Genomic DNA, 22,652 nt, shown 5'->3' with positions numbered 1-22,652 from the left:
TAAAGAGGTTTTAAAATCAACAGAGTCTGCTATTGGCTTTGTGAATATATTTCGATTCGCTGTGTCCACCTTGTTTGCATTACGAAACCCAAACCCAAACCCGAAACCCATCTGACTGAAAGTCATTTGGCCGAACGGGTCATATGACTGAATGGGACATTTGGCCGGATAGGACATTAGGCCGGATAGAACATTTGGCCGGATAGGACATTAGGCCGGATAGGACATTAGGCCGGATAGGACATTTGGCCGGATAGGACATTAGGCCGGATAGGACATTAGGCCGGATAGGACATTTGGCCGGATAGGACATTTGGCCGGATAGGACATTAGGCCGGAAAGGACATTTGGCTTTGTGAATATATTTCGATTCGCTGTGTCCACCTTGTTTGCATTACGAAACCCAAACCCAAACCCGAAACCCATCTGACTGAAAGTCATTTGGCCGAACCGAACTGCATTAGGTCATATGACTGAATGGGACGTTTGGCCGGATAGGACATGAGGCCGGATAGGACATGAGGTAGGATAGGACATGAGGCCGGATAGGACATTTGGCTGGAGAGGACATTTGGCCGGATAGAACATTAGACCGGATAGGACATTAGGGCGGAAAAGACATTAGTCGGATAGGACATTAGGCCGGATAGGACATGAGGTAGGATAGGACATTAGGCCGAATAGGACATTAGGCCGGATAGGACATTAGGCCGGAAAGGACATTTGGCCGAATAGGACATTTGGCCGGAGAGGACATCTGGCCGGATAGGACATTAGTTCAGATAGGACATTTGGCCGGATATGACATTTGGCTGGAGAGGACATTTGGCCGGATAGGACATTAGGCCGGATATGACATTAGGGCGGAAAAGGCATTAGTCGGATAGGACATTGGGCCGGATAGGACATTATGTAGGATAGGACATTAGGCCGGATAGGACATTAGGCCGGATAGGACATTAGGCCGGATAGGACATTAGGCCGGATAGGACATTAGGCCGGATAGGACATTAGGCCGGATAGGACATTTGGCCGGATAGGACATTAGGATAATCTACATAAACAACAAAGCGTTTTACGGAGCCTCAACCCTAATTTGAAGTTGGCAATGCTTGAGAAATCTTCTTCTTATTGGCTTTACATCCCCACACCGGGACAGAACCGCCTCGCAGCTTAGTGTTCATCAAGCACTTCCACAGTTATTAACTGTGAGGTTTCTAAGACAAGTTACTATTTTTGAATTCGTATATCATGAAGCTAACACGATGATACTTTTATGCCCAATCCAAAAATTGCCTAGACCGGCACCGGGAATCGAACCCAGCCAACCTCAGCATGGTCTTGCTTTCTAGCTGCGTGTTTTACCGCACGGCTAAGGAGGGCCCCACATTGAGACATATTTTTATCAAATCGCAGTGTTACCAGAACATCAACGGTGCTCCAAAATATTCTTGAGTTCAGATCTTGGAGGTCTACAAGACCAACAGAGCGATTCTTAGTTTCCAGAGCTTGTTTGTTAGTTGTAGAAACCCTACGGGACATCATTACATTAGTATATAAAAAATCGACATTCCCAGAATACCTACGGTACTCCAAACAATTCTCGAGTTCAGATCTTGGAGGTCTGCTAGACCAACAGAGTGATTCATAGGTTCCCTCCTCCCGTAGTTTTTTTTTTGAAGAACCTGGATGCTGTCCTCACAATAATGACCTTAAAGGAGCGTTCTGTGAGGAAATTCTGGATAAAGGGGTCTGTTTCTGGAGGAGCCTCACTTTTTGAGCTACTTTTAGATGTCCAGAGAGATTGGGGACGCATGCAAAGGTATAGACTTCTTCTAGGCAGGCGAAATAGGAACTGGGTTCCGTATCTGGGATAAAAAGCGTGATGTCAGAAGCCCAGTTTTTCGTTTACTGCCAACCTTGAAGATACATGAGAACAGGCATATCGATCAAGGAGAGGTCTACAGACCGATCTGAAAGTAAACAACAACATGTACAAAGTTGTGTCTATGCAGAAGTATTTCTTAACTATTCGGATTGCTTTCCCTCTAGAATACTTCTAGAACTCATCATTCAGTAATTCTTCTAATATTTGATCATGATTTATTCGATCACGATATTGAAAGTCTTTTCAAAATGTATCCGGAATAGAATCGTCACATAAATATTTGGAAGTCAGTTTCAAGTACCTACACATGGACGTATTTTTTTGTGCACTTGCCGAGAAAAAAATAACTTCATTACGGATTCCAAATCCCTGCAGCATATTTTGCGAGCACGTTCCCACTTTTATGAAACTATCGACGCTGGTTTCTTCGAGTTACCCCCATCCCGCCCAAAAACCCATAAATTCCAAACGACCATCATCCGCATGCAAAGCAGGTTGTGGACTTCCACCAGGTTCGCACAGCACAGAAAACAATCAATAAAACCTTATTGTCTCACCTCGTTCCACGGGACGAAAAAGTCGAAATCGACTCCGACTCCGATTCCCCACGGACAAGTACGGAACGGCTCGCCTCGCCCCCCCCCTCCATCCCTTTGAGTACCTTCGGTAACAGATTCTTGTCATGCAAAGCAATTTGTACCGAGGACGAAGCTAACCGAACCCTTGATAGCATAGCACAAGAGGGTTCCAGCTCGCAACTCGGAAAGCCGTAAAAACTTGCAAACGATAGAAAAGCGGCAACCATTTAGGGAAATGGTCCCCCCTTACCGCTTCTTCCTCGTCCCAGTGTTTTCCGCTTTTATTTTATAAATCGCAGGCTTCGAACCGGCCAAACGGACGGACACGGTGGCGGTGAACTCAACCGAATTCAAATCACATGCCACCGACAGACGCTAATAACAATAATATTAATAAAATTGTTCGTGGCACCGCCAACCGTCGCCCTTCCTCGCCATGGCAGGCTTTGTCCCGAACAAGCACTTCAGAAATATGGGCGACGGACGACCACCACACCACCATTTATTTATTTCCACTTATTTCGACTCTGCACAGTCAGTGTTGCCAACTGACGGAATTAGCATACTTTTGGGGTTGTCGGAGTCGTCGTCCTTCATCAGAGGAGGGGAAAAAATAAAGAGGAACGTTTGTTTTTGGCCAAGTTGGCATTTTTTGCGCTATTGAGCGGAGGAAAACGACACATCCGATTTATGGAGTTCCTTTCTCCCAGAGGGAAATTTTCGGTCGTTTCCGTCGGCAGTTACCGGGAACTGCAAACCTCGGAAGAATGGTGGGAGGGCCTTGATGCTGGCGTTGGCAGTTTGCTCTAGCAGCAGACAGTGCTTTCTCGGGAGAGAGACTTGTTCTATTGCTTTATTTATGGGACAAAAGGGACGCATTTTAGTTTTTTTTTGTGAAGATAGAAAAATGCAAGAAAGTAAATTGAGTCCGTATGTTTGTAAGCAGTGCTGGAGAAATTGATCCTTAGATGTTATCTTTTATGAAATACTGAGATGCATTTTCTGTTGGTCAAAAAAATTAAGCACCTTTTAGTTGATGATGTGACAGGAGCAACTTTTTGGCAAATTCCTTCACTTTCTTATTTAGGTACAGCAGACGTTCGATAACTGCAAGTCATTTAACTGCTATGCTTTTTAACTGCAATTCGATAGTTGCAACAGTTTTGCAGTTATCTGACCGGTAAACTTCAAACTGATGTCAAACTTAATGACAGCTGCATTGCGCTGCACATTTAGATGCACTTTTATTGCATCTGACGTCGATTGACAACCGTTTGACGTCTAGAATGCGTTGCAGTTATCGAACGGCATTCGTTAACTGAAAAGTAAACATTTTGCAGTTATCGAACGGCTAGTGTACCTTCTCATGACAACTGTGATGTGAAGTTGCGAGTTGTGAAAATTCTCCCTCGACAACTTCTTTGTGTCCGTCTTGATGTAAGTCTTGTCGACCTTCACGACGCGGTTTTTGATCTCGGTGTTTTGTTTATGGTGTTTATGTTCTTAAAAGCCGCTCTCCGGATCAGCTGTCTTCGAGTTGCTTGCCAGGTCGTCCGAGTCTCTTTGAATGATTTGATCATTCCGAATATTGTCTATCCGGAACAAATTTAGTACGTTTTTTATACCGAAGTTAGATTTTTCACCAGATACAGGCAACTTACCCAACATCAGAAGTAGTGCGTTGGATTCGCCTGAAGATGCGCTAAACAACGTATCAATTAGTTTGACAGATAAAACTTCGGAAGAAAGTTCGGTTCGGAAGTCCCGTCTTCTGAATTCTAATTTGTTGCTACGCCGACAATATATTCCGACCCATCTTTGGGAACCAGTCGAACTTTCCACGATGGCGAGAATGATTGTGAAGCGGTCCTTATCTTGATTTGTTGCCATCGCGATAACTACTTGACAGATGTCATCGTAAACATTACACTCTTTGCTAGTCTCAAGCAAATTTTCACAAATTTTTACCCACACACTAAGAAATTGCAAATAAAAAATGTGCATTTTTTGGTCTTAACTTTTAAAAGTTTCGCACAAACAATTTTTGTCTTGTTAAAATTTTCCACACATAAGTTTTATTTGTCAAGAAATAATATTACCAAGATCACATCTCTGATCTATAATGTTGTAAACAAATAGTATGATTGTGGATTAAAAAACTGCGACACGAATTTTTCTTCCTAATAAAAATGTCTAAACAACTCGCGATTTCCTATCTAGCTGTGAACAAATAACGCGAGTTGTTGAAATTACTCGGAAGAATTCTCATGCCATCCTAAATCATACAAACCGCTTGTTTACCCGCACCATTTATCACACGTCTTTTTTATGACATGTTGTTTATCGTCGTTTTTTCTTCATTATTGAATCAACAATGGGAAAATTTCCACTGCAAAGTGTGTACTCATTTCATAGAAACACAACATTTACCCACCTCCCCAACCAAGAGTCAACAAACGAATGGTTTAAATATAACTTCGAATGTAATAAAAAATACGCTTTGTATACACAATTCGTTTCCCTCTCAATGATGATGAAGCCGATGCATCCCATAAAGACGGGATAGGCACGGGCACGCAGACGAACGAGCCATTTTTCTTCGCGACTCGCAGTAATCACATTAAAATCCATGTTTACAAAATAATAAAATTTTAAATGGGCGATATCTGTTCCCCGCACTCCGCCATTAAACATCAGTGCTCGAATATGGTGGGAAATGTTTATCTTTGTGAGTCTTCCTCTCGTCGGCGGATCGCTCTCGCATTTTCCCGAACGAGGGGCTTTAACCCGAAAATAGAACTCCGAAATGGAAATGCGTTCGACTTTTGCCCTTGACGAGCAGATTTATTTTTTCGGGAAAATTGTCCACATCGTTGCATAGAGCCCCTGCGTTGCGAGCGCAGAGGATTATAAATAAATTTAAATCAAGTCGAAACACAACGAGGCAGTGAAAGCATCACTCAGTAGGCGGTGTGCGGCTTGAACGAATCATCCGCATGCTGAGATTGACAACCGAGGGGTGACCCAACCGTGTTATTTACACGCTCGCAGCAAATGAACCCAATTAGTTGCGTCGTGAAGTATGTATATTTGTGTGACTAACTGACGCACTGTTGACAATTAATCACGCACGTCAATGATGTCGGATTTCAACGGTTGCTGCGCGCATTGTACAAACTCAGGTAATTATAGAAGACTACGCAACTCATTCCACGAACGAGTGCGACACTCGAAAGACGCTTCAAGTATAGAACCGGTAGAGTGCAAACACCGGCAGCGTTTGTCACCGCCTCCGTTCGTCATTTATACTCGCTCATGTGAGAGTTGCTTCAAAGAATGTCGTTTGCTTCTTCTATACAGACAGTGAGGAGAAAATGAAGGCGAAAGTGCTCGGCGAAGAACAAGGGACGAATCACAACTTGGGTTGTCACCGCGTGCACGTATACGATTATGTGCTCTTCTTCAGTCAGATAGAAATGCCTCCTGTCAGTTGAAGAATTTTTATGCGATCTATTTAGAATGAATTACACGTTAATGCATTAGGATTCCTGTCTACAGACGACATGTCGCGTTGAAATACGTCGCCGGGAAGCTGGGATGGGAAGGTTGTCTTGAAATTTTTATCAAGATTTATAAGCCATGTGGAAACAATTAGTTTTTATTTGTCGTGAAGATGATAAAGTTTATTATTGAATTATCGCCTCTTTCGATATTTTTTTCAACATCATTTAAAGACAGATTAATCTGTACTTATAAACTTTTGATGTGTGTTGATGTTGAAAACATTTCTTTCGCACGGTTTTCTTTTTTCAGAAATCGTGGGGGAAGTAAATCGTTCCCCGTCTCTGAAATAACAAAAAGCGAAAACCATCTTGACATAAAATAAAATCATTTGGTTTTTTGGATCGTTATTTTACGGTCCAACTGAGTGAATCGCATCAAATCGTTCCCGGGCTCTGGTTTTGATTTTAGAGGAAAGAGCTTGCGTTCACTAAACGCAGAATGTTGATGAGTTTGTATAAAAACAACTTCTATCGTCTGTCTCTCTTCCAGTTAGTTAATGAATTTAGTGCTCGAGTGAACCATGAATCAATTCCCGAGAACCTTGCGGCACTCCAGCGAACAAATCAATGACAGTTTGAGTGATATTTATCATGATTCGTGTACGTGTCAGAAGTCGGCAGTGAATTAATGAGCAAGTTCTTTAAAGGTGCTTGATTCGAGTCCGAAGAAACGAGGTGTCGCCTGCTGGCCGGAGGTGCGATTGGGGAAACGAGTTGAAATTAAAACCCCGGTCACGTCTGCGATCACCGTCACTGTCGTCTGGCGGTCCAAATAGTAAAACAGAGCTCAGCTCCCGTCGAGTTTGCAGAAATAATGGCGGGCACAAAGGAAACGAAAGACGCGGTCGACCACCCTCAGCAGGATGGCTCAGAAAGAAGGACCTGAAAAGCGGTTACACGTTAAATCAAAACAAATCAACACGATTTGGATAACAATTCTTTTCAAGGTTGTTATTTGCGTTATGAAATTTTTAATGTTCTATTTTATAACTATTTTATGATGCCATTAGGATCTGCTTAATAATTATTTAAAAAATTCTACTAATTTGTATTCACATCGCATAAAGCAGAGGCATTTCGTTTATTTTTCCCAGAGACACGGAACGGCTCAACCACTATGAAGTCATTTTTCCGCCAAAACGAGGACGACGATCCTTTGCAGATTACGTGACCGGGTCCATGTTCTTCGCCGATTTTGGGCAATAAATCAGCGCTCACCTTTTGCTCCTCGATTCCGTTTGTTTCCCGCCGTGAGCGACAGAATGGGGAGCAGCAGACCAAGAAAAAACAACAGTCCTGACAACGGTATGGGTTGCATTTTTGCCCCGAGCGCCATTGTTGTTGGCGTTTTTTCCCACCACAGCGCCCAGACCGGCATAACCACGCGATTAGCCAATTTAGCCACTTAGTCGTAATTATACACCTCTTTCCTCTTGGGTTTTCTGGCGCTGTTTGCTAGTGCTCTGGTGAAGTAGCGTTTTCCTTTCGTTTTCGTGTCGATTTACAATCGATTTAGAGCCTTGGCGGCAGCGAAAGTAGGGCCAACCTTCCAGGGCTGTATTTGATTTGCGAAAGGGTGACACGTCACTCAATCGTCACCGTGCGTTTATCACCCGAACCCAATCTTCACACTCGGTTCAGCGAGCATCGACAATGGTGAATGGGTGTGCTTACGCTTTTCGTTTTCACGGCTCGGTACAAATGCCTATTAATAATTAGCTCTTTCAGTGGAACGCAACGCTTCTAACAACAACGATAAACGTTAGAAGCGTACTTTAGAGTGGGGAGCCACGCGGGGGAACCCCGCTGCCATTTAATGTGGTGTAGTTATTTATGTTTACACGAACCGTCTCATGTTTTGTTGTGCATGTCCACCACAGCGGAGCTACTCCACCTCTCATTGTATGACTACGCGCGTTGGTGGTGCTCGATGCTGACTCCGACAAGCCGACAAGTGTTGTAATGAATGCGATCTCCGTGTGTACAACAACGTTTAGCTCAGCCCTACCCAAGTAACCATATGCATTATAAAATTGCTTTAATACAACATTATATTCATTTATATTGCACGCTTTTAAAGTCAACTAGCTCTTCATGCTAATATAATGCTAATTTAATGCCGCAAAAGGCGAAATAGCATGCCAATGTAATGCTGTAATGAAAAACTCTTATATAGCATCACTAATGCTATTGCAATGCAGCGATATATGCCCGTCAAATGTGACAGCCCATTTATAGCACTGCTAATGCTGTAGAAAGCATATGCTAGGTACATTTCGATTTCAATTGCTATTTTTAGCATAAAAGGTTTTGATCATTTTAACTGATATAAAAGAAGGGAAATCAAAATAATTTTCAAATATGTGAAGTTGGTTTTTATCATTTCATTATTCATACTTAATGTCTAGCATGTTGTTTAGACTTAATCTATCTTAATGAAAATTTACTTTACTGGGTCTCGAACTGAGGTGTTTCGTTGATCATCGCTGGAGTGCGCCTTTGCTCCCAGGGCCATACGGGATGTGTATGAATCCGCTGAGAAGTGACCATTTTAACTCATTTCATTTGAATACTCCCTTAGATCGACAATGTTGCCAGTACGTAATTTGAAGTCTTATATAATCAATTAAGTTAGGGAAGACTAAGTTTTTCCTATGGAATTCTAAATGTCCATGTATGTTTTTGAGATGTAATTATGTAATAATGGAACCTATATCATTATTGATAACTTTACCCTACAAATCCTTCGATTGATTTATTCATGAATTTCAAACTCATTGTTTATAATCCTTTTTATAATTAAAAATTTGCTAAGTTATTTTACTGCAAAACTGGCAACCTTGCACTAGAAACCGATAGGCAAAATGTCATGAAACTTTTCAAAACAAAACAAACAAGTTGCATTTTCGGATAGCTGTCCAACCTCGATTTCAATTCGCATTCTGTTTTCGTCTGTTTTTTGTAATATTTGTGTATTATTGAATTCAATTTGTTTATTCTGCGTTTTTGGTAAGTATTTGCAAGACAATCTTAATATTTGTAGTAAAAAAAACATTTGTATTATAGGTGAAATTATGACCGGAAATAATTATTCGATTGTGCAGACAATCGAAAACGATGATATTCTGCTGTCTGTGCTACCTTCGCTCTGGGTCAAGAAAAACGGATGGAAAACGGAGGCGATGGGAAGAGGCTACGATTTATGTTATTGGCCACAAGGTGTTTCTGGTTACCGGCTCTTGGAGAAGGCAAAAAAGGATCCAAAAATACCGGTAGACACTAAAGTGCTAAGCGCCTACCGTTGCAAAATCAAGCGGAATAACTTTGCTAGTTTCAATGAGGTAAATTTCGACTAAAAGTTATCATTGGTATGAAACATAAAATAGGTATATATTTTGTTTGTTTTTATACAGGCTGTTCGTGAGAGGAAACGGATGGAAAGTTACTCCGACACAGATGAATCGGAACCACGTAAAAAGATAGGGAAATCTACAGCTGCGGAGCTCTTTAAGAAAATCGAATCTCAACCAGGCCCTTCCTCAGCACAATCATCAAATTTCGGAGACCGTCAAGAAGACAATGAGAAAGAAGTTTCTGCTGACGAGTCATATCTGAACATTTTTCCGAAACGCGAAGTTTACGCTGAGCCATTGAAGGAAATTTCAACGTCATCACATTCACAGCAGGGTGGAGCAACTTTTCATGGCACCGATTCGACAATAAATGAACCTAATTTGCATCAGCTTGTGTTATCGTTGCACAATAAAACAGACGAAAATGCCAAGCAGATTGAGGGCATCAAGCAAAGTCAAAACAGGTACGCAGCATTGCTTTCACAAATGAACGCCAAACTTGATATAATTGCCACCCAAAAAACGCGACAAGAAGTACCTGTTCAACCGGAAAGTTTCGATACAAAAGCCAATCCTTTGACCCCTATTAAAAGTTTGGCTGACATGGAATCTCTCGAAAAACGGTCGGATAATGGAAGTTTCATACAGTCCGTCGTACAGCATATTGGTTCGATTCATGGCAAGCAACGATTTGTTGGTGATGGTGCAACAGTATGCTTGCAGATCATCGACTATTTTTTCGATCGTGAATTCCTGCTGAGTTGTTCGTGGAGTGGAATTAGCCGCAATAAGAAGGGAAATGAAAACATCATCTCCAAGATACCGTTTCATAAGTATGACGGAATAATCACATTGTTCCATAAGGTTGTGCTTTTTTCGGATCCCTTGTTTTCCAAGGTGCAGTGCGAGCAGTTTCTTCATCGGTGCCTGCGAAATGCAAAACAACGCTTTGAAGAAATAAAGGGCACTAGGGCCTCTGTAGCAAGGAAACGATGCAAGCAGTCTGAGCGTCATCGAGTTCAACACGTGGAAAAAGTCAACGAAGAAGTACTTGTCGAAGAACATTTAATGGACTCGGAGTCATTACAACACGCATCCCTAAATTATCAAACAGACCAAGCGAAGTCAACTGATGAAGCGGGAGTCATCGAAGAATACATGTTTGATGATGTGTGATATTATGAGATCATTATTCGTTATGTTACATAAAAATAAATGTAAACAATTCCGGAAATCGTTGAATATATTTTTAATGAATTAGAAGAAGTAGAGTTCATTTTTCTTTCATAGTTGTTCGTTCTCTGGTAATGTATGTAGTAGAGGTATAAAAGCTGTTTCATTAAAAACAACAATCGCGACCATTTTACATAAAATTTGATCAAATGTATATGATTGTGTCGGCATGAACTTATATTCATTTGACGCTTTGAATGCGTTTATGCAAGGGGAATCTAATGGATATTCAAAGAGATTTTCAAAGCAATCTAACTGTGATCCACGAATTTCTTCCTTGTTTGCACATTGCATAGCTACTATCGTTTTATCCCTGGTAAGAAACCATCTATCAGCAAATTTACAAGACAAAGTGAATTCGTTTGATAACCGTACGCAGGAATACTGATTGCAATCATGCTTTAGTGGATTTTTGAATACTGGAAACTGTTCAGTAGCTTTGCTTGCAATGAGGTTGAATGAATATTTTTCAGTAATGCGATTAATGATTTGTTCTAATGGTAGTTTTCCTGATCTAACTAATTTTTTAATCTGAAATAGATGATTTTCAAATGGATATGACGAAATTGAAGGTAACGGACCGAATCGTTTAATTTCGTCTACAACGTGAACTAAGTTATGGATGTTACTGGTTATGGACTTAAACAGGTCATAATAATTAGAAATGAAATCTTCAAATAGTGATTGAGCCACCGGTAAATATCGTTCATAGTAGCTGCTTGAACAAATAGTAACGGCACAAAATAAATTAGCAAAGTTATTAAACTGGCTTTCACTGATAAAATTTTTAAGCAAAATGATTCCAATATAATGCAAAAACGTGGCACACTCTGATGCTTTCCAGTGGGTTAAACAATCAATTCCTCGAGTAGCTCTATGTATCTCAATTGGTAGTTCGATGGATTTCAACGTGTTTGATATTCTCACAACGATATCTTTTGACCACCTACTATCGTCACTACCGTTATGACCATCTTTATATGACAGAAGTAATCTTTTCATTACTCCAAGATGGAGCAAATGGAGTGAATCAGCAACGATTATGTCCTCTACTATATCGATCGGTAATCGGAGAAGTGGTGACACAACAAGATTTTTTTTTAGTTTTCCGTTTTCGTGAATTTTGTTGATTTGATAATGACCATCATAGGCGCCAGACCGAAAATCGAAATCATTTCGTTTTTGAGCAAATGTGTTTGGGAAGATATTTGTTCGCAACAGTGTCGAGTGTTGTCCAATAGTGCAGCATTTTAAACACCCATGGAAAGCATTAAAATTTACTACACCTATAAACAAAGAAATATATTAGTATACATTTGTTTTAATTGTAGAACGGACATACCTTTAACAAATGCTCTGGCAGGCGAGTCACAGATAAACGCTCGGATTCGAACACAGAGATTGAATCCATTTATATCAATGCCTGATGTTAGTATTGGATGAATTTCATCCACAAAAGGACCAAGAAACTCTTCTACATGTCGTGGTTTACTTTTGCCATAGAAAATACCAATGATCATGGGCCTGAAGGATTTGTGTTCGTGAATATTAAATAGTATCGGCCAAATCTGATCAGTGCCATTTTTGAACAATGGAAGGCCGTCTATATTTATGTTTATGCTAACCGATGTTGACTCGTTCAGTGCAGCGAAATACATTCGAAGACAATTCTCTGAAAAGAAAAAAAAAGAAATATTATGTTTTTGGAATACATTAGTTTTCCAATGTGAATCACCTAATCCTTGATGCCAATATTGTCCTCCAGTTATATGGACGATTGAAGCATTAATGCGAGGAGTGCGGAGAAGCTGCCGTGGGCTTCTCGGAATTGTGCTATCCAGCTGGTTTAATTTTTGTAGCAACGGTTTCAATGCATTCTGCGGAATGTTATACTGCGTGCTCCAGTTGCGTAGGAAGGAAGATAAATTTTCATTTTGATTATTGCCTCGCACTGGTTCTTCGGCGAGTGAATCTTCAGGTAATATGGTAGTCCACTCCTCTTCCGATTCTTCGTCGGAATCCTCATCGGGGCTATAGATGCTTTCGCAACCAACTATTGTTTCATCATCGGAGTCGCATGGCAGTTTTGAATGAACAGGGCATGGGTCATATATAGGCCGTTCCGGTAATACTTCTTCACGCGGATCAGAACGATCAATGGCCGACCCTTCAAGTGGTACGACATCACTTACTTTGGTGCTATTAACTTCAGAATCGGCAATTCGCCTATACAAATTCACTCTTTTTCTATAATTTCCACTTTTCAAAGCTTTTTTCCACTTAGTGAAGTCCATTCTGTTTTGCAGCTAGTGACGATCGTAAACAACGTCTATAAATAGATTTAATGTTTGCATTCCTAATGCCGATTTAAAGCTGATTAGCTTTTGAAACTCCCAATGCTTAGACACATTTAATGAGCATTATAGACGAATATAATGCTAGTTATAATGCTTCACTTTTCTTGGCTTAAAAGCATTAGCGATGCTTATATAGAACATGAATGCTTCAAGAATGCTATTATTAAGCTTTTATGCAGCATAAATGCCAATACAAGGCCATTAATATGCAGTTACTTAATGCTTACGGTTACTTGGGTACACTTGACAGCTCGCGAACGAGGGGTCCACCAATCCCGACAACCATTGGAAAATCCATTCCCGAACCGAACCAATTCGTGGACCCCTCTGCTTTTCGGACACTGCCAGGCCCCAAATCGATACAAACTGTGAAGACCGTTTGAAATGTTTGGAGAAGAAAAACGCTCCCATCAGCATCGCTGGCTGGCGCACAGTCAGTCAATTGTTTGTTTGATTTAACTAAATTTATTTGCTTTTTCCTGCCTTGTAAACATACAGCGCCGTCAAACGAATGGACGGACGGCCATATTGCCTTCATCGACAGGCTGACCGCACCGCGTCGCAGCGAAGGCCATGCGATCGCGGAACGAAACGAACCGAAGCCAAATGCAATCTGGGGGCTCCCGGGCGAGAAAATCGGAAAAGCAAATTAATTGAAAATGATTTAAAAAATAATCCTAATTATTCATACCCGAAGGCGGGCGGCACCCCACCGTTTTTTTTTTTTTCTCAGTTCGAATTCGTCGAACACAGATTTTATTGCACCTCATTTGGAGGTGGAAGGGAAATGGGGGTAATTTTCGTTTCAACCTCCGATTCGCTGCGGCGAAAAGGTGCCCCAGAGGAAGAAGGAAGCATAAATTAATTTGTTTCGTGTGAACCGACACAACAGTAGGAATGTTTCTTTTTTTATTATTATTATTTTTAGAGCTGGCTGTTCGATTTGAGGAACCCCTCGGTCCGGTACGCCGTCGTTCAGATCAAAGTAGGCCACATCACGAACGATCGCCATCGACGGGGGGAATGGAATGGGTTGTAATGGGCGAATTTGCATATGCTTATTGAGTCGTAAAACTGATTCGTTTAGGGCGAATGTTTGTTGGATTGTTTGAATGCGATAAAAGTTTCACAAGTTAATCGGCACTAAATTACCGCGCAAAGTTGTTGATCGTGACTGAACAATTTGTAGTTTGCGCAGAAAATGGTGATTTATGGCGGAAGATTTTTGCTGAGACGGCCCAGTGTGAGGCTTTTAAAATGTTTTATAATCTTCAATCAATTCTAGAGAGCTTCCTGTTGAATCAAGCTCTTGCCTGGGTCTGCGGTGTGTTTCTTCATGGAGATTTGATGTGATGGTCTTGTAAAGCGATGTATCTCGCTAGATTTATGGAAGTTTTCTGCTGATGCTTTGGAAAATAGCTACTGAAAATTAGATGGACTGATTTTTTGGATTAGATGGTCTGGATTGATTGATGGAAAATTTGATGCTCTGGTGAGCTCCAGCTGTTGCTTTTCAGATCTTCTTGTTGAAGCTCTGGAAAGCTGCTGGTTAAAGCTATGAAGACCTTATGGTAGAAGCTCTGGAAACTGTCCTTCTTGAGATCTGGAGAGCAATCTTTCAAAACTCTGAAGATCATCCTGCCGAAGATATGAAAAGTCTATCTTTGACAGATTTCTTCTGAAATTCAGAACTGAAGCGTCTGGCTCAGGAGAGAATCCGGCTGAAGCTTTGGTGAGCTTCCTACTGGTTCATGAAAGCTTTCTGACGGAGCTCAGAAGCTTTCCGCTGAAGCTCAGGAAAGGTTTCTGCTGTACCTCAGAAGAGCTTCTTGCTGAAGCTCACAACAGTCCCGCTGAAGCTCAGGAGAGCTTTCTGTTGCAACTCAGGAATGCTTCCTGATGAAGCTCAGATGAGCTTCCTGCTGAAGCTCAGGAGCGTTTCATGCTGAAGCTCAGGAGAACTTCCTGCTGGAGCTCAGAAGAGCTTCCTGCTGAAGCTCAGAAGAGCTTCCTGCTGAAGCTCAGAAGAGCTTTATGCTGAAGCTCAGAAGAGCTTCCTGCTGAAGCTCAGAAGAGCTTCCTGCTGAGGCTCTGAAAAGCCTCCTGCTGAAGCTCAGAAGAACTTCCTGCTGAAGCCCAGAAGTGCTTCCTGCTGAAACCCAGCAGACCTTCCTGCTGAAGCTCAGGAGAGCTTCCTGCTGGAGCTCAGAAGAGCTTCTTGCTGAAGCTTAGAAGAGCTATCCGCTGAGGCTCAGGAGAGCTTCCTGCTGTAGCTCAGAAGAGCTTCCTGTTGAAGCTCACAACAGTCCTGCTGAAGCTCAGGAGAGCTTCCTACTGAAGCTCAGGAGAGCTTCCTACTGAAGCTCAGGAGAGCTTACTGCTGCAGCTCAGGGGTGCTTCCTGCTGTAGCTCAGAAGAGCTTCTTGCTGAAGCTCACAACAGTCCCGCTGAAGCTCAGGAGAGCTTCCTGTTGCAACTCAGGAATGCTTCCTGATGAAGCTCAGATGAGCTTCCTGCTGAAGCTCAGGAGCGTTTCATGCTGAAGCTCAGGAGAACTTCCTGCTGGAGCTCAGAAGAGCTTCCTGCTGAAGCTCTGAAGAACTTCCTGCTGAAGCCCAGAAGTGCTTCCTGCTGAAGCCCAGAAGACCTTCCTGCTGAAGCTCAGGAGAGCTTCCTGCTGGAGCTCAGAAGAGCTTCTTGCTGAAGCTTAGAAGAGCTATCCGCTGAAGCTCAGGAGAGCTTCCTGCTGAAATTTAGGGGCGTTTCCTGCTGAAGCTCAGAAGAGCTTCCTGTTGAAGCTCAAAACAGTCCTGCTGAAGCTCAGGCGAGCTTCCTGCTGAAGCTCAGGAGAAATTCCTACTGAAGCTCAGGAGTGCTTCCTACTGAAGCTTAAGAGAGCTTCCTACTGAAGCTCAGGAGAGCTTCCTACTGAAGCTTACGAGAGATTCCTACTGAAGCTCAGGAGAGCTTCCTGCTGAAGCTCTGAAAAGCCTCCTGCTGAAGCTCAGAAGAACTTCCTGCTGAAGCCCAGAAGTGCTTCCTGCTGAAGCCCAAAAGATCTTCCTGCTGAAGCTCAGAAGAGCTTCTTGCTGAAGCTTAGAAGAGCTATCCGCTGAGGCTCAGGAGAGCTTCCTGCTGAAATTTAGGGGCGGTTCCTGCTGTAGCTCAGAAGAGCTTTCTGTTGAAGCTCACAACAGTCCTGCTGAAGCTCAGGAGAGCTTCCTGCTGAAGCTCAGGAGAGCTTCCTACTGAAGCTCAGGAGAGCTTCCTACTGAAGCTTAAGAGAGCTTCCTACTGAAGCTCAGGAGAGCTTCCCACTGAAGCTTACGAGAGCTTCCTACTGAAGCTCAGGAGAGCTTCCTGCTGAAGCTCTGAAAAGCCTCCTGCTGAAGCTCAGAAGAACTTCCTGCTGAAGCCCAGAAGTGCTTCCTGCTGAAGCCCAGAAGAGCTTCTTGCTGAAGCTTAGAAGAGCTATCCGCTGAGGCTCAGGAGAGCTTCCTGCTGTAGCTCAGAAAAGCTTCCTGTTGAAGCTCACAACAGTCCTGCTGAAGCTCAGGAGAGCTTCCTACTGAAGCTTAGGAGAGCTTCCTGCTGCAGCTCAGGGGTGCTTCCTGCCGTAGCTCAGAAGAGCTTCTTGCTGAAGCTCACAACAGTCCCGCTGAAGCTCAGGAGAGCTTTCTGTTGCAACTCAGGAATGCTTCCTGCTGTAGCTCAGAAGAGCTTCCTGCTGAAGCCTAGAAGAGCTTCCTACTGAAGCTCAGAAAACCTTCCTGCTGAACCTCAGACGCTCCTTGTTGAAGCTCAGGAGCGCTTCCTTCTGAAGGTCAGGAGGGCTTCATGTTGATGCTCAGGAGCGCTTCCTGCTGAAGCTCAGGAAAGCTTTCTGTTGCGGCTCAGGAAAGCTTTCTGTTGAAGCTCAGGAACGCTTTCTGTTTAAGCTCAGGAGAGCTTCATGCTGAAGCTTAAAAGAGCTTCCTGCTGAAGCTCAGGACATCTTCCTGCTCAAGCTCAGGAGAGCTTCCTGCTGGAGTTCAGAAGAGCTTCTTGCTGACGCTTAGAAGAGCTTTCCGCTGAAGCTCAGGATAGCTTCCTGCTGAATCTCAGACGCTCCTTGTTGAAGCTCAAAAGCGCTTCCTTCTGAAAGTCAAGAGCGCTTCCTGCTGAAGCTCATGAAAGCTTTCTGATCAAGCTCAGGAAAGCTTTCTGTTTAAGCTCAGAAGAGCTTCCTGCTGACGCTTAGAGGGGCTTCCTGCTGAAGTTCAGGAGCGCTTCCTGCTGAAGCTCAGGAAAGCTTTCCGTTGAAGCTCAGGAGCGCTTCCTGCTGAAGCTCATGAAAGCTTTCTGTTGAAGCTCAGGAAAGCTTTCTGTTTAAGCTCAGGAGAGCATCCTGTCAAAGCTCCGGAGAGCTTCCTGCTAAAGCTAAAGCTTGGGAGAGCTTCCTGCTGAAGCTCATGAGAGCTTTCTGCTGAAGCTCTGAAGAGCTTCCTGCTGAAGATTGAGGGAGCCTTCTGCTGAAGCTTCCTGCTGAAGCTCAGGATAGAAAGCTTCTGGAGAGCTTTCTGCTGAACTTCTGGAGAGCTTCCTGCTAAAGTCCTGGAGAGCTACCTATTGAAGTTCTGGGAAAATTTCTGTTCGAGCTTTGGAGATGGGAGAGGGGAGAGAAGTTTATCGAAATATTCGAAAAATCAACCCAAAATCAACTTCATTCGCAAAACTTTCCATCGCAGCGAGGAATAAAATTATTGTAGTAAGAACAATATTGCCAGCTTTACTTACACCATTCGATCCATTGAAGTTGTTCAATCTTCTTTTCTGTACGCTTACCTGAAAAGAGAAAAAAAATATTTGAAAACTCTTTTTTAATTATTTTTTTGGTAATATCAGGCGCATATGACAACTGATGTGACGTTTTCGTAAAAACGCTATTTATTTCGTTAATAAAAACTCAACTTTAGTTTTTCAGATTCCACCATCCGTTCGTGGTCCTCCTCATGAGTGCACTTTTCAAATATTCATATCAACTTCCCCCACCCAAACAAAAAAAAACAATGAAAATCATCGAAAAGGCAAAGTTTTTTCATCGTTCCAGGGCTGCGTTTTGCCTGCAAGTGCTGCAACCCGACATACACCACCAACGGGTTGATATGTGCTCCAACATGAACATGACTCTCTCCCACGTAGTGCGAATTTCGTCGTCGTCATTCCTATTTTTCAACGCGCGATCCTGACCGAAACCCGGTTCAGGTGAAAAGTTTTGGCCTGCTGGCGCGCGTACGGAAAGTTATATTATTATTTTCCCGCGCATCATCATCATCACCGCCGTCATCATCAACAACCGCGGTCCTTTCGGTCGTCGTCCGGACGACACCAGGAGGAAAAACTTTTTCAGTGCACCGAAAAATTCATGGTTTTTGGAAATGAATTGATTTTGTTTATAAAACATTTAAAAACTTTCTCTGTTCTACTCGCGCCTGGACTCGCTTCGCTCGTGTTGTTAATTTAACGGCCCTGAAGCAGGCCAGTCAAGCGAAAGCTGGTTGCACTTTTGCCGTGGACTTGTTTGCAGTAGCAAAATTTTTCAAATAAATAAACATTCGAGCGGTGAACCGATTTAATGCCATCTTGGATATTGTTTCGAACGGAAAAGAAAACAACAACAAAGCAGGCAATGCAGGGGGTACAATTTGAACTTTTATGACAGCCATGCAGTGCAGCGGCGGCTTGCTTTGTTATGAGAGTAAATATTTACGAACCGTAAATATCAACAATCTGGCCATTGCGTGCGACCGTTCTCAGTCTCTGATCGTCGCCACCAAATGACATCATTCGAACTTGTTTGCTCATGGTAGGAAAATTTACGATGTCCAACAACTGAACCCATTAGTATAATGTTAATCATACTAATCCTGCGATTAAATTGTTCGACTCGGCATAATTCTGCAGCAACGCAATATCTACCGAGCCGTGTGAGCGCAACCAGACTCCGCACTAATAAGTGCTGACAATTTTGCGCTACTTTTTTTTTTCTTTGCTTGCAGCTCGTTAGTTCATTTTTCACATCTCTTGCAGTCTTGCTTCTGCCATAGAGTCGCCATGCACAACGCTGAAACTAAGTAGGTCTTGTCGGCTGGGCGAGAAAGCAGATTGGTTGTCATCGCGCGTTATTATTTTGCTTTTTTTGCTCGCTCGAACGAGGGGTCCACCTTTGCACGGCACCGTCCCCTCATTCCCCCCCACATTCAATAAATTTTCGCGACAAGTAGACTTTTCCAAACGATTTAGCACCCGACTTGCCAAACAAATTAGTGCCGGACGGTTTGCCAACGCGATAACCGGCCCCGAGGACGGTAACGAACCCCTCGTTCGAGCTGGATTTGCAGCAGCCGATGCCAAGTCGAGTCGAGTTAGGCGCAATTACGCGCGCGGGTTTGGACAAGCTATTTCTCGGGAGTTATTCCGCACCGCGGCGACGGCGGCGGCGGCGGTGGCCACGACGACGAACCGGATTCCTGGCAACGACAACGACGTTGGCGATGAAGATAAAATCTACTACTCATGCGGTCTCTCCGGGGGTAAGTGGACTCGTACTTTTTTGCCTTTATTCGTACGGAGAGGTTTGCTGAACAGCCGTACGTTCAGTTCGAAAACATTGTTGTCGATAAAAGACTCAGTGTTCAATAGAATTACATACTTCAGCGAATTCCCAAAATCCAAAGTATTTTTGTGTGAAATACTTCTAGGTGGATCAGTCTGATTTTTGCTTCGCAAATGTTCGAACATCGAGAAACTGTTGACCGGGAACTCGAGACAGGGGGCGAAACAATGCAAACAATGCTAAAATTATGCCCGAGCGATGATCGCGTTGTCATCGGTCGTGTCTTGCTGGCGATAGGTCCCCCGAGAGGGGCCCAGAGTCGACGGAATGCCTGGAGAATTCGAACCATTCGAGTTCCTCGGCGAGCGGACCCAATAAAAATCGCTGCCGGTGGAGGAATTTGATGTGAAAATATTTCCCGAACGACCGATATGCGGCAATCGATTGACGTGCCGTCGATATCCGCTGCTGCGCTGATGCGCGATGTCTCGACGATGGATCGGAGAACTGGCAGCCGGTTTAGCAAATCGACTCCATTAAATATCCATTAAATCAATTTTCATTAAATTCACCTTGAAGCATTGCGTCCGGATTGAGAGTGGTTGATCTCTCTTGCTGACGGCAGCGGTTGGGAATAGAATGTCTCCCGATTACTCTATCGAAATATGTCGAATAGCATGAAATGCTTAGAAAGGTTCAAGAAAATGTTTGAGACTCTTCTACAAGTGACAAGTCTCCTAATTTTTCAGCCTTAAGCTACAGTCTGTTTTGTCTTACTATCGTAGATTTTAAAAATTTTCAAAGTCTTTTGGTATCTTTGTTCTAGTCTCCTAGTTCTTCTTTTTATCATTCTGGATGCCTTCTAGCGTTAGCGTTAGCGTTAGCGTTGTTACGGTATACTTCGTAGATTGGACACTAGTGATACTCATGTTTCTTATGGAATCCTTATCCAGATTGCTATCGGAAATCAAGGTGGGGAGTTACCCTTGATTCCAATCTAAGATAACAATGGCATAAGCATGAGGATTACTACTCCCGGCCACGCCCATCTTTACCGTAACTAGGGATAGGAAAGGAAATGTTGATGTAGAACTTACTTAACGAGAGGCCCCCGACTTGGCGACGCCCTCATAAGTTCTACGGAGTTGGTGGTTTGGTAGGGTAAGGTAGGTCATGGAGGTTTGCCTCAAGCTGGCAATTCGACCCACAGACTATGTTGTTTACCTGTTTTTATTTAAACTCTTGCCAGCCGGCTGTCGAAAGAGTATGCTAATATCAATTTTATTTACAGTTTATTCTTTAAATAATTTACAGACGATTTCTTAACCTCAATCTATCAACGAATATCCGTTGAACAAATCTAAATTTACCAAATTTGTACTTTCTGCTCAGTGAGCAAAACGATTCTTCTAGGTTCATCGAATACAAAAATCAAACCATGCTTTTTAAAGATAATTATTCTAAACTTTTTACAAAGTTTTATTTCAAGTATTTTCGCGATTTCTGATATAAAATTCAATAGCAAACAATCAAACAAAATTAAAATATTCTAGCTAAATTTTACTATTTTGGTCGAGCATGGGTCAGCCGCCTGACACCCGCGTTGAAAAATATGTTCCATGCTTGCCCCCCACATAAAATAATAACGTGTGCTAATCACTAATGATACTAAAAGATTTAAATGAAATTAGGCATTGTTATTGCTTATCATTTTAGCACCGCCAGGGGAACTTGGCCAGTACCCACTGCACTTTTCTTTCCCTTTCCACAAACAATTACCATCATTTGTGATATTTCAACGGAATTTTATTGGGAATTCTGAAAAGGCAGACAATCAATGCAGTTAGATTGCCAGGTAATACGTGCACATCGTAGCACTGGTGATGCATCACAATCGTATATATACAGGAGTATATGCACTATATGATGACATTGACCGGAAGATTAGATAAGCATTTCCCCCCTTATCATTCTGGATGCCTTCTAGACTCTAAACTCTTCTATCCCTCCAGTGTCGTATAAGCTTTTTTTTTGCTTTCAGAATCGAATTCCCAGCAGTACTACAACTGACCTATCATTCCCCCGGCCAAAATGCTCCCACAGTAGGTAATTGATCCATCTGCGAGGTACCACAGCAGAACCAAACCAAACCAAACCCATTCGATACCCTAAGCCGCACTTCAAGCTTGGCTGCTTACCCATCGCTCGTTTCGTCACACCACGCAGCCGCCGGATCCGATCGCGTCGTCATCAGCCACCGAACGTCGATGGTGGTAATCCGAGACCACTGTGGCTGCAGCAACAGCAAGTCTATACCGACCGAACCGACTACAACGAGACAGACAACAGTCCACGGGCCACGGCAAGCCGATTGTAATCTGACAACTTCGTCACTCGATCATATTTCATCATTATCCCGCAGTAATCGTTGTTCGTCGAACGATGTGACAAGCCGCAGAAATTCCCGGACAAAAAAATGCTTTGTGTTAGGTAAATTAAATAATTATTTTCACATTATATTTAAGATGAATCAATAAAGTGGTCAACCAAATAGTTTATAGTAACCTTATCGTTTCATATACTTTATTATTAATTTTTATTCGGGTATCGATTCCCGTGTTTGATTACTTGATGTGCTCGTTGTGGTCACAGTCCCCCTCTGTCCGGAGGTATCGCAGATTGTCAGCACTGATTACTTGACGAAGCTTGTCACGGTACGCTGCTATGCGTTAAATCACTCTCCGGCGACTTCTTTCGCGACTTCAGTTGACCGCATTCGCATGCGAAAATGGATTACCGAGGAAACTTGAAACCGTCACCGACACCGGTTCACATCGTTTGTTACCTGACGGGGGGAACGCGGTCATGATGGATTCGAACAATTTTACCCCGCGCGCCCCCATGGGACATTTGCTTTTATCGTTTTTGATCGATTTCCACATTGAAACGAGATCGGTCTTGCAGTCCGCGAGCGCAACATCCCCACAATCCAAAGAAGTCCGAACCGTCGCAAAAGCAGAAACGTGGTGGCTGGAAGAAAAATTGCTCCACCGATAAGACCAGCGGGAAGTCCATGTTCCAAACG

General features: G+C 42.9%; 2 protein-coding genes across 12 annotated transcripts in view; one reads left to right on the top strand and one right to left on the bottom strand.

Moving 5' to 3' along the window:
• The window catches only part of LOC134207876 (mucin-2), a 600,615-nt gene that overhangs the window by 201,061 nt on the left and 376,902 nt on the right, over positions 1-22,652 (bottom strand). The window lies entirely within an intron of this gene.
• On the top strand, positions 8,959-10,696 carry LOC134217365 (uncharacterized). The gene is made up of 3 exons (XM_062696103.1): positions 8,959-9,038; positions 9,096-9,370; positions 9,443-10,696. The coding sequence occupies exons 2-3, from the start codon at positions 9,104-9,106 to the stop codon at positions 10,556-10,558; spliced, it is 1,383 nt and encodes a 460-aa protein (XP_062552087.1). The 5' UTR covers positions 8,959-9,038; positions 9,096-9,103; the 3' UTR covers positions 10,559-10,696.

The sequence above is a fragment of the Armigeres subalbatus genome, chromosome 1 (genome assembly GCF_024139115.2).
Source record: "Armigeres subalbatus isolate Guangzhou_Male chromosome 1, GZ_Asu_2, whole genome shotgun sequence".
Classification (NCBI taxonomy): Eukaryota; Metazoa; Arthropoda; class Insecta; order Diptera; family Culicidae; genus Armigeres; species Armigeres subalbatus.
Note: the sequence above shows the minus strand (reverse complement) of the source record. Positions and strands in the feature narration are given on the sequence as shown.

What these genes read in the sequence shown, in the direction of transcription:
- LOC134217365 (XM_062696103.1), top strand. Translation starts at nt 9,104, where the DNA reads ATGACCGGAAATAATTATTCGATTGTGCAGACAATCGAAAACGATGAT. An exon ending in ACTTTGCTAGTTTCAATGAG is followed by an intron (nt 9,371 to 9,442) that starts GTAAATTTCGAC and finishes GTTTTTATACAG; the next exon opens with GCTGTTCGTGAGAGGAAACG.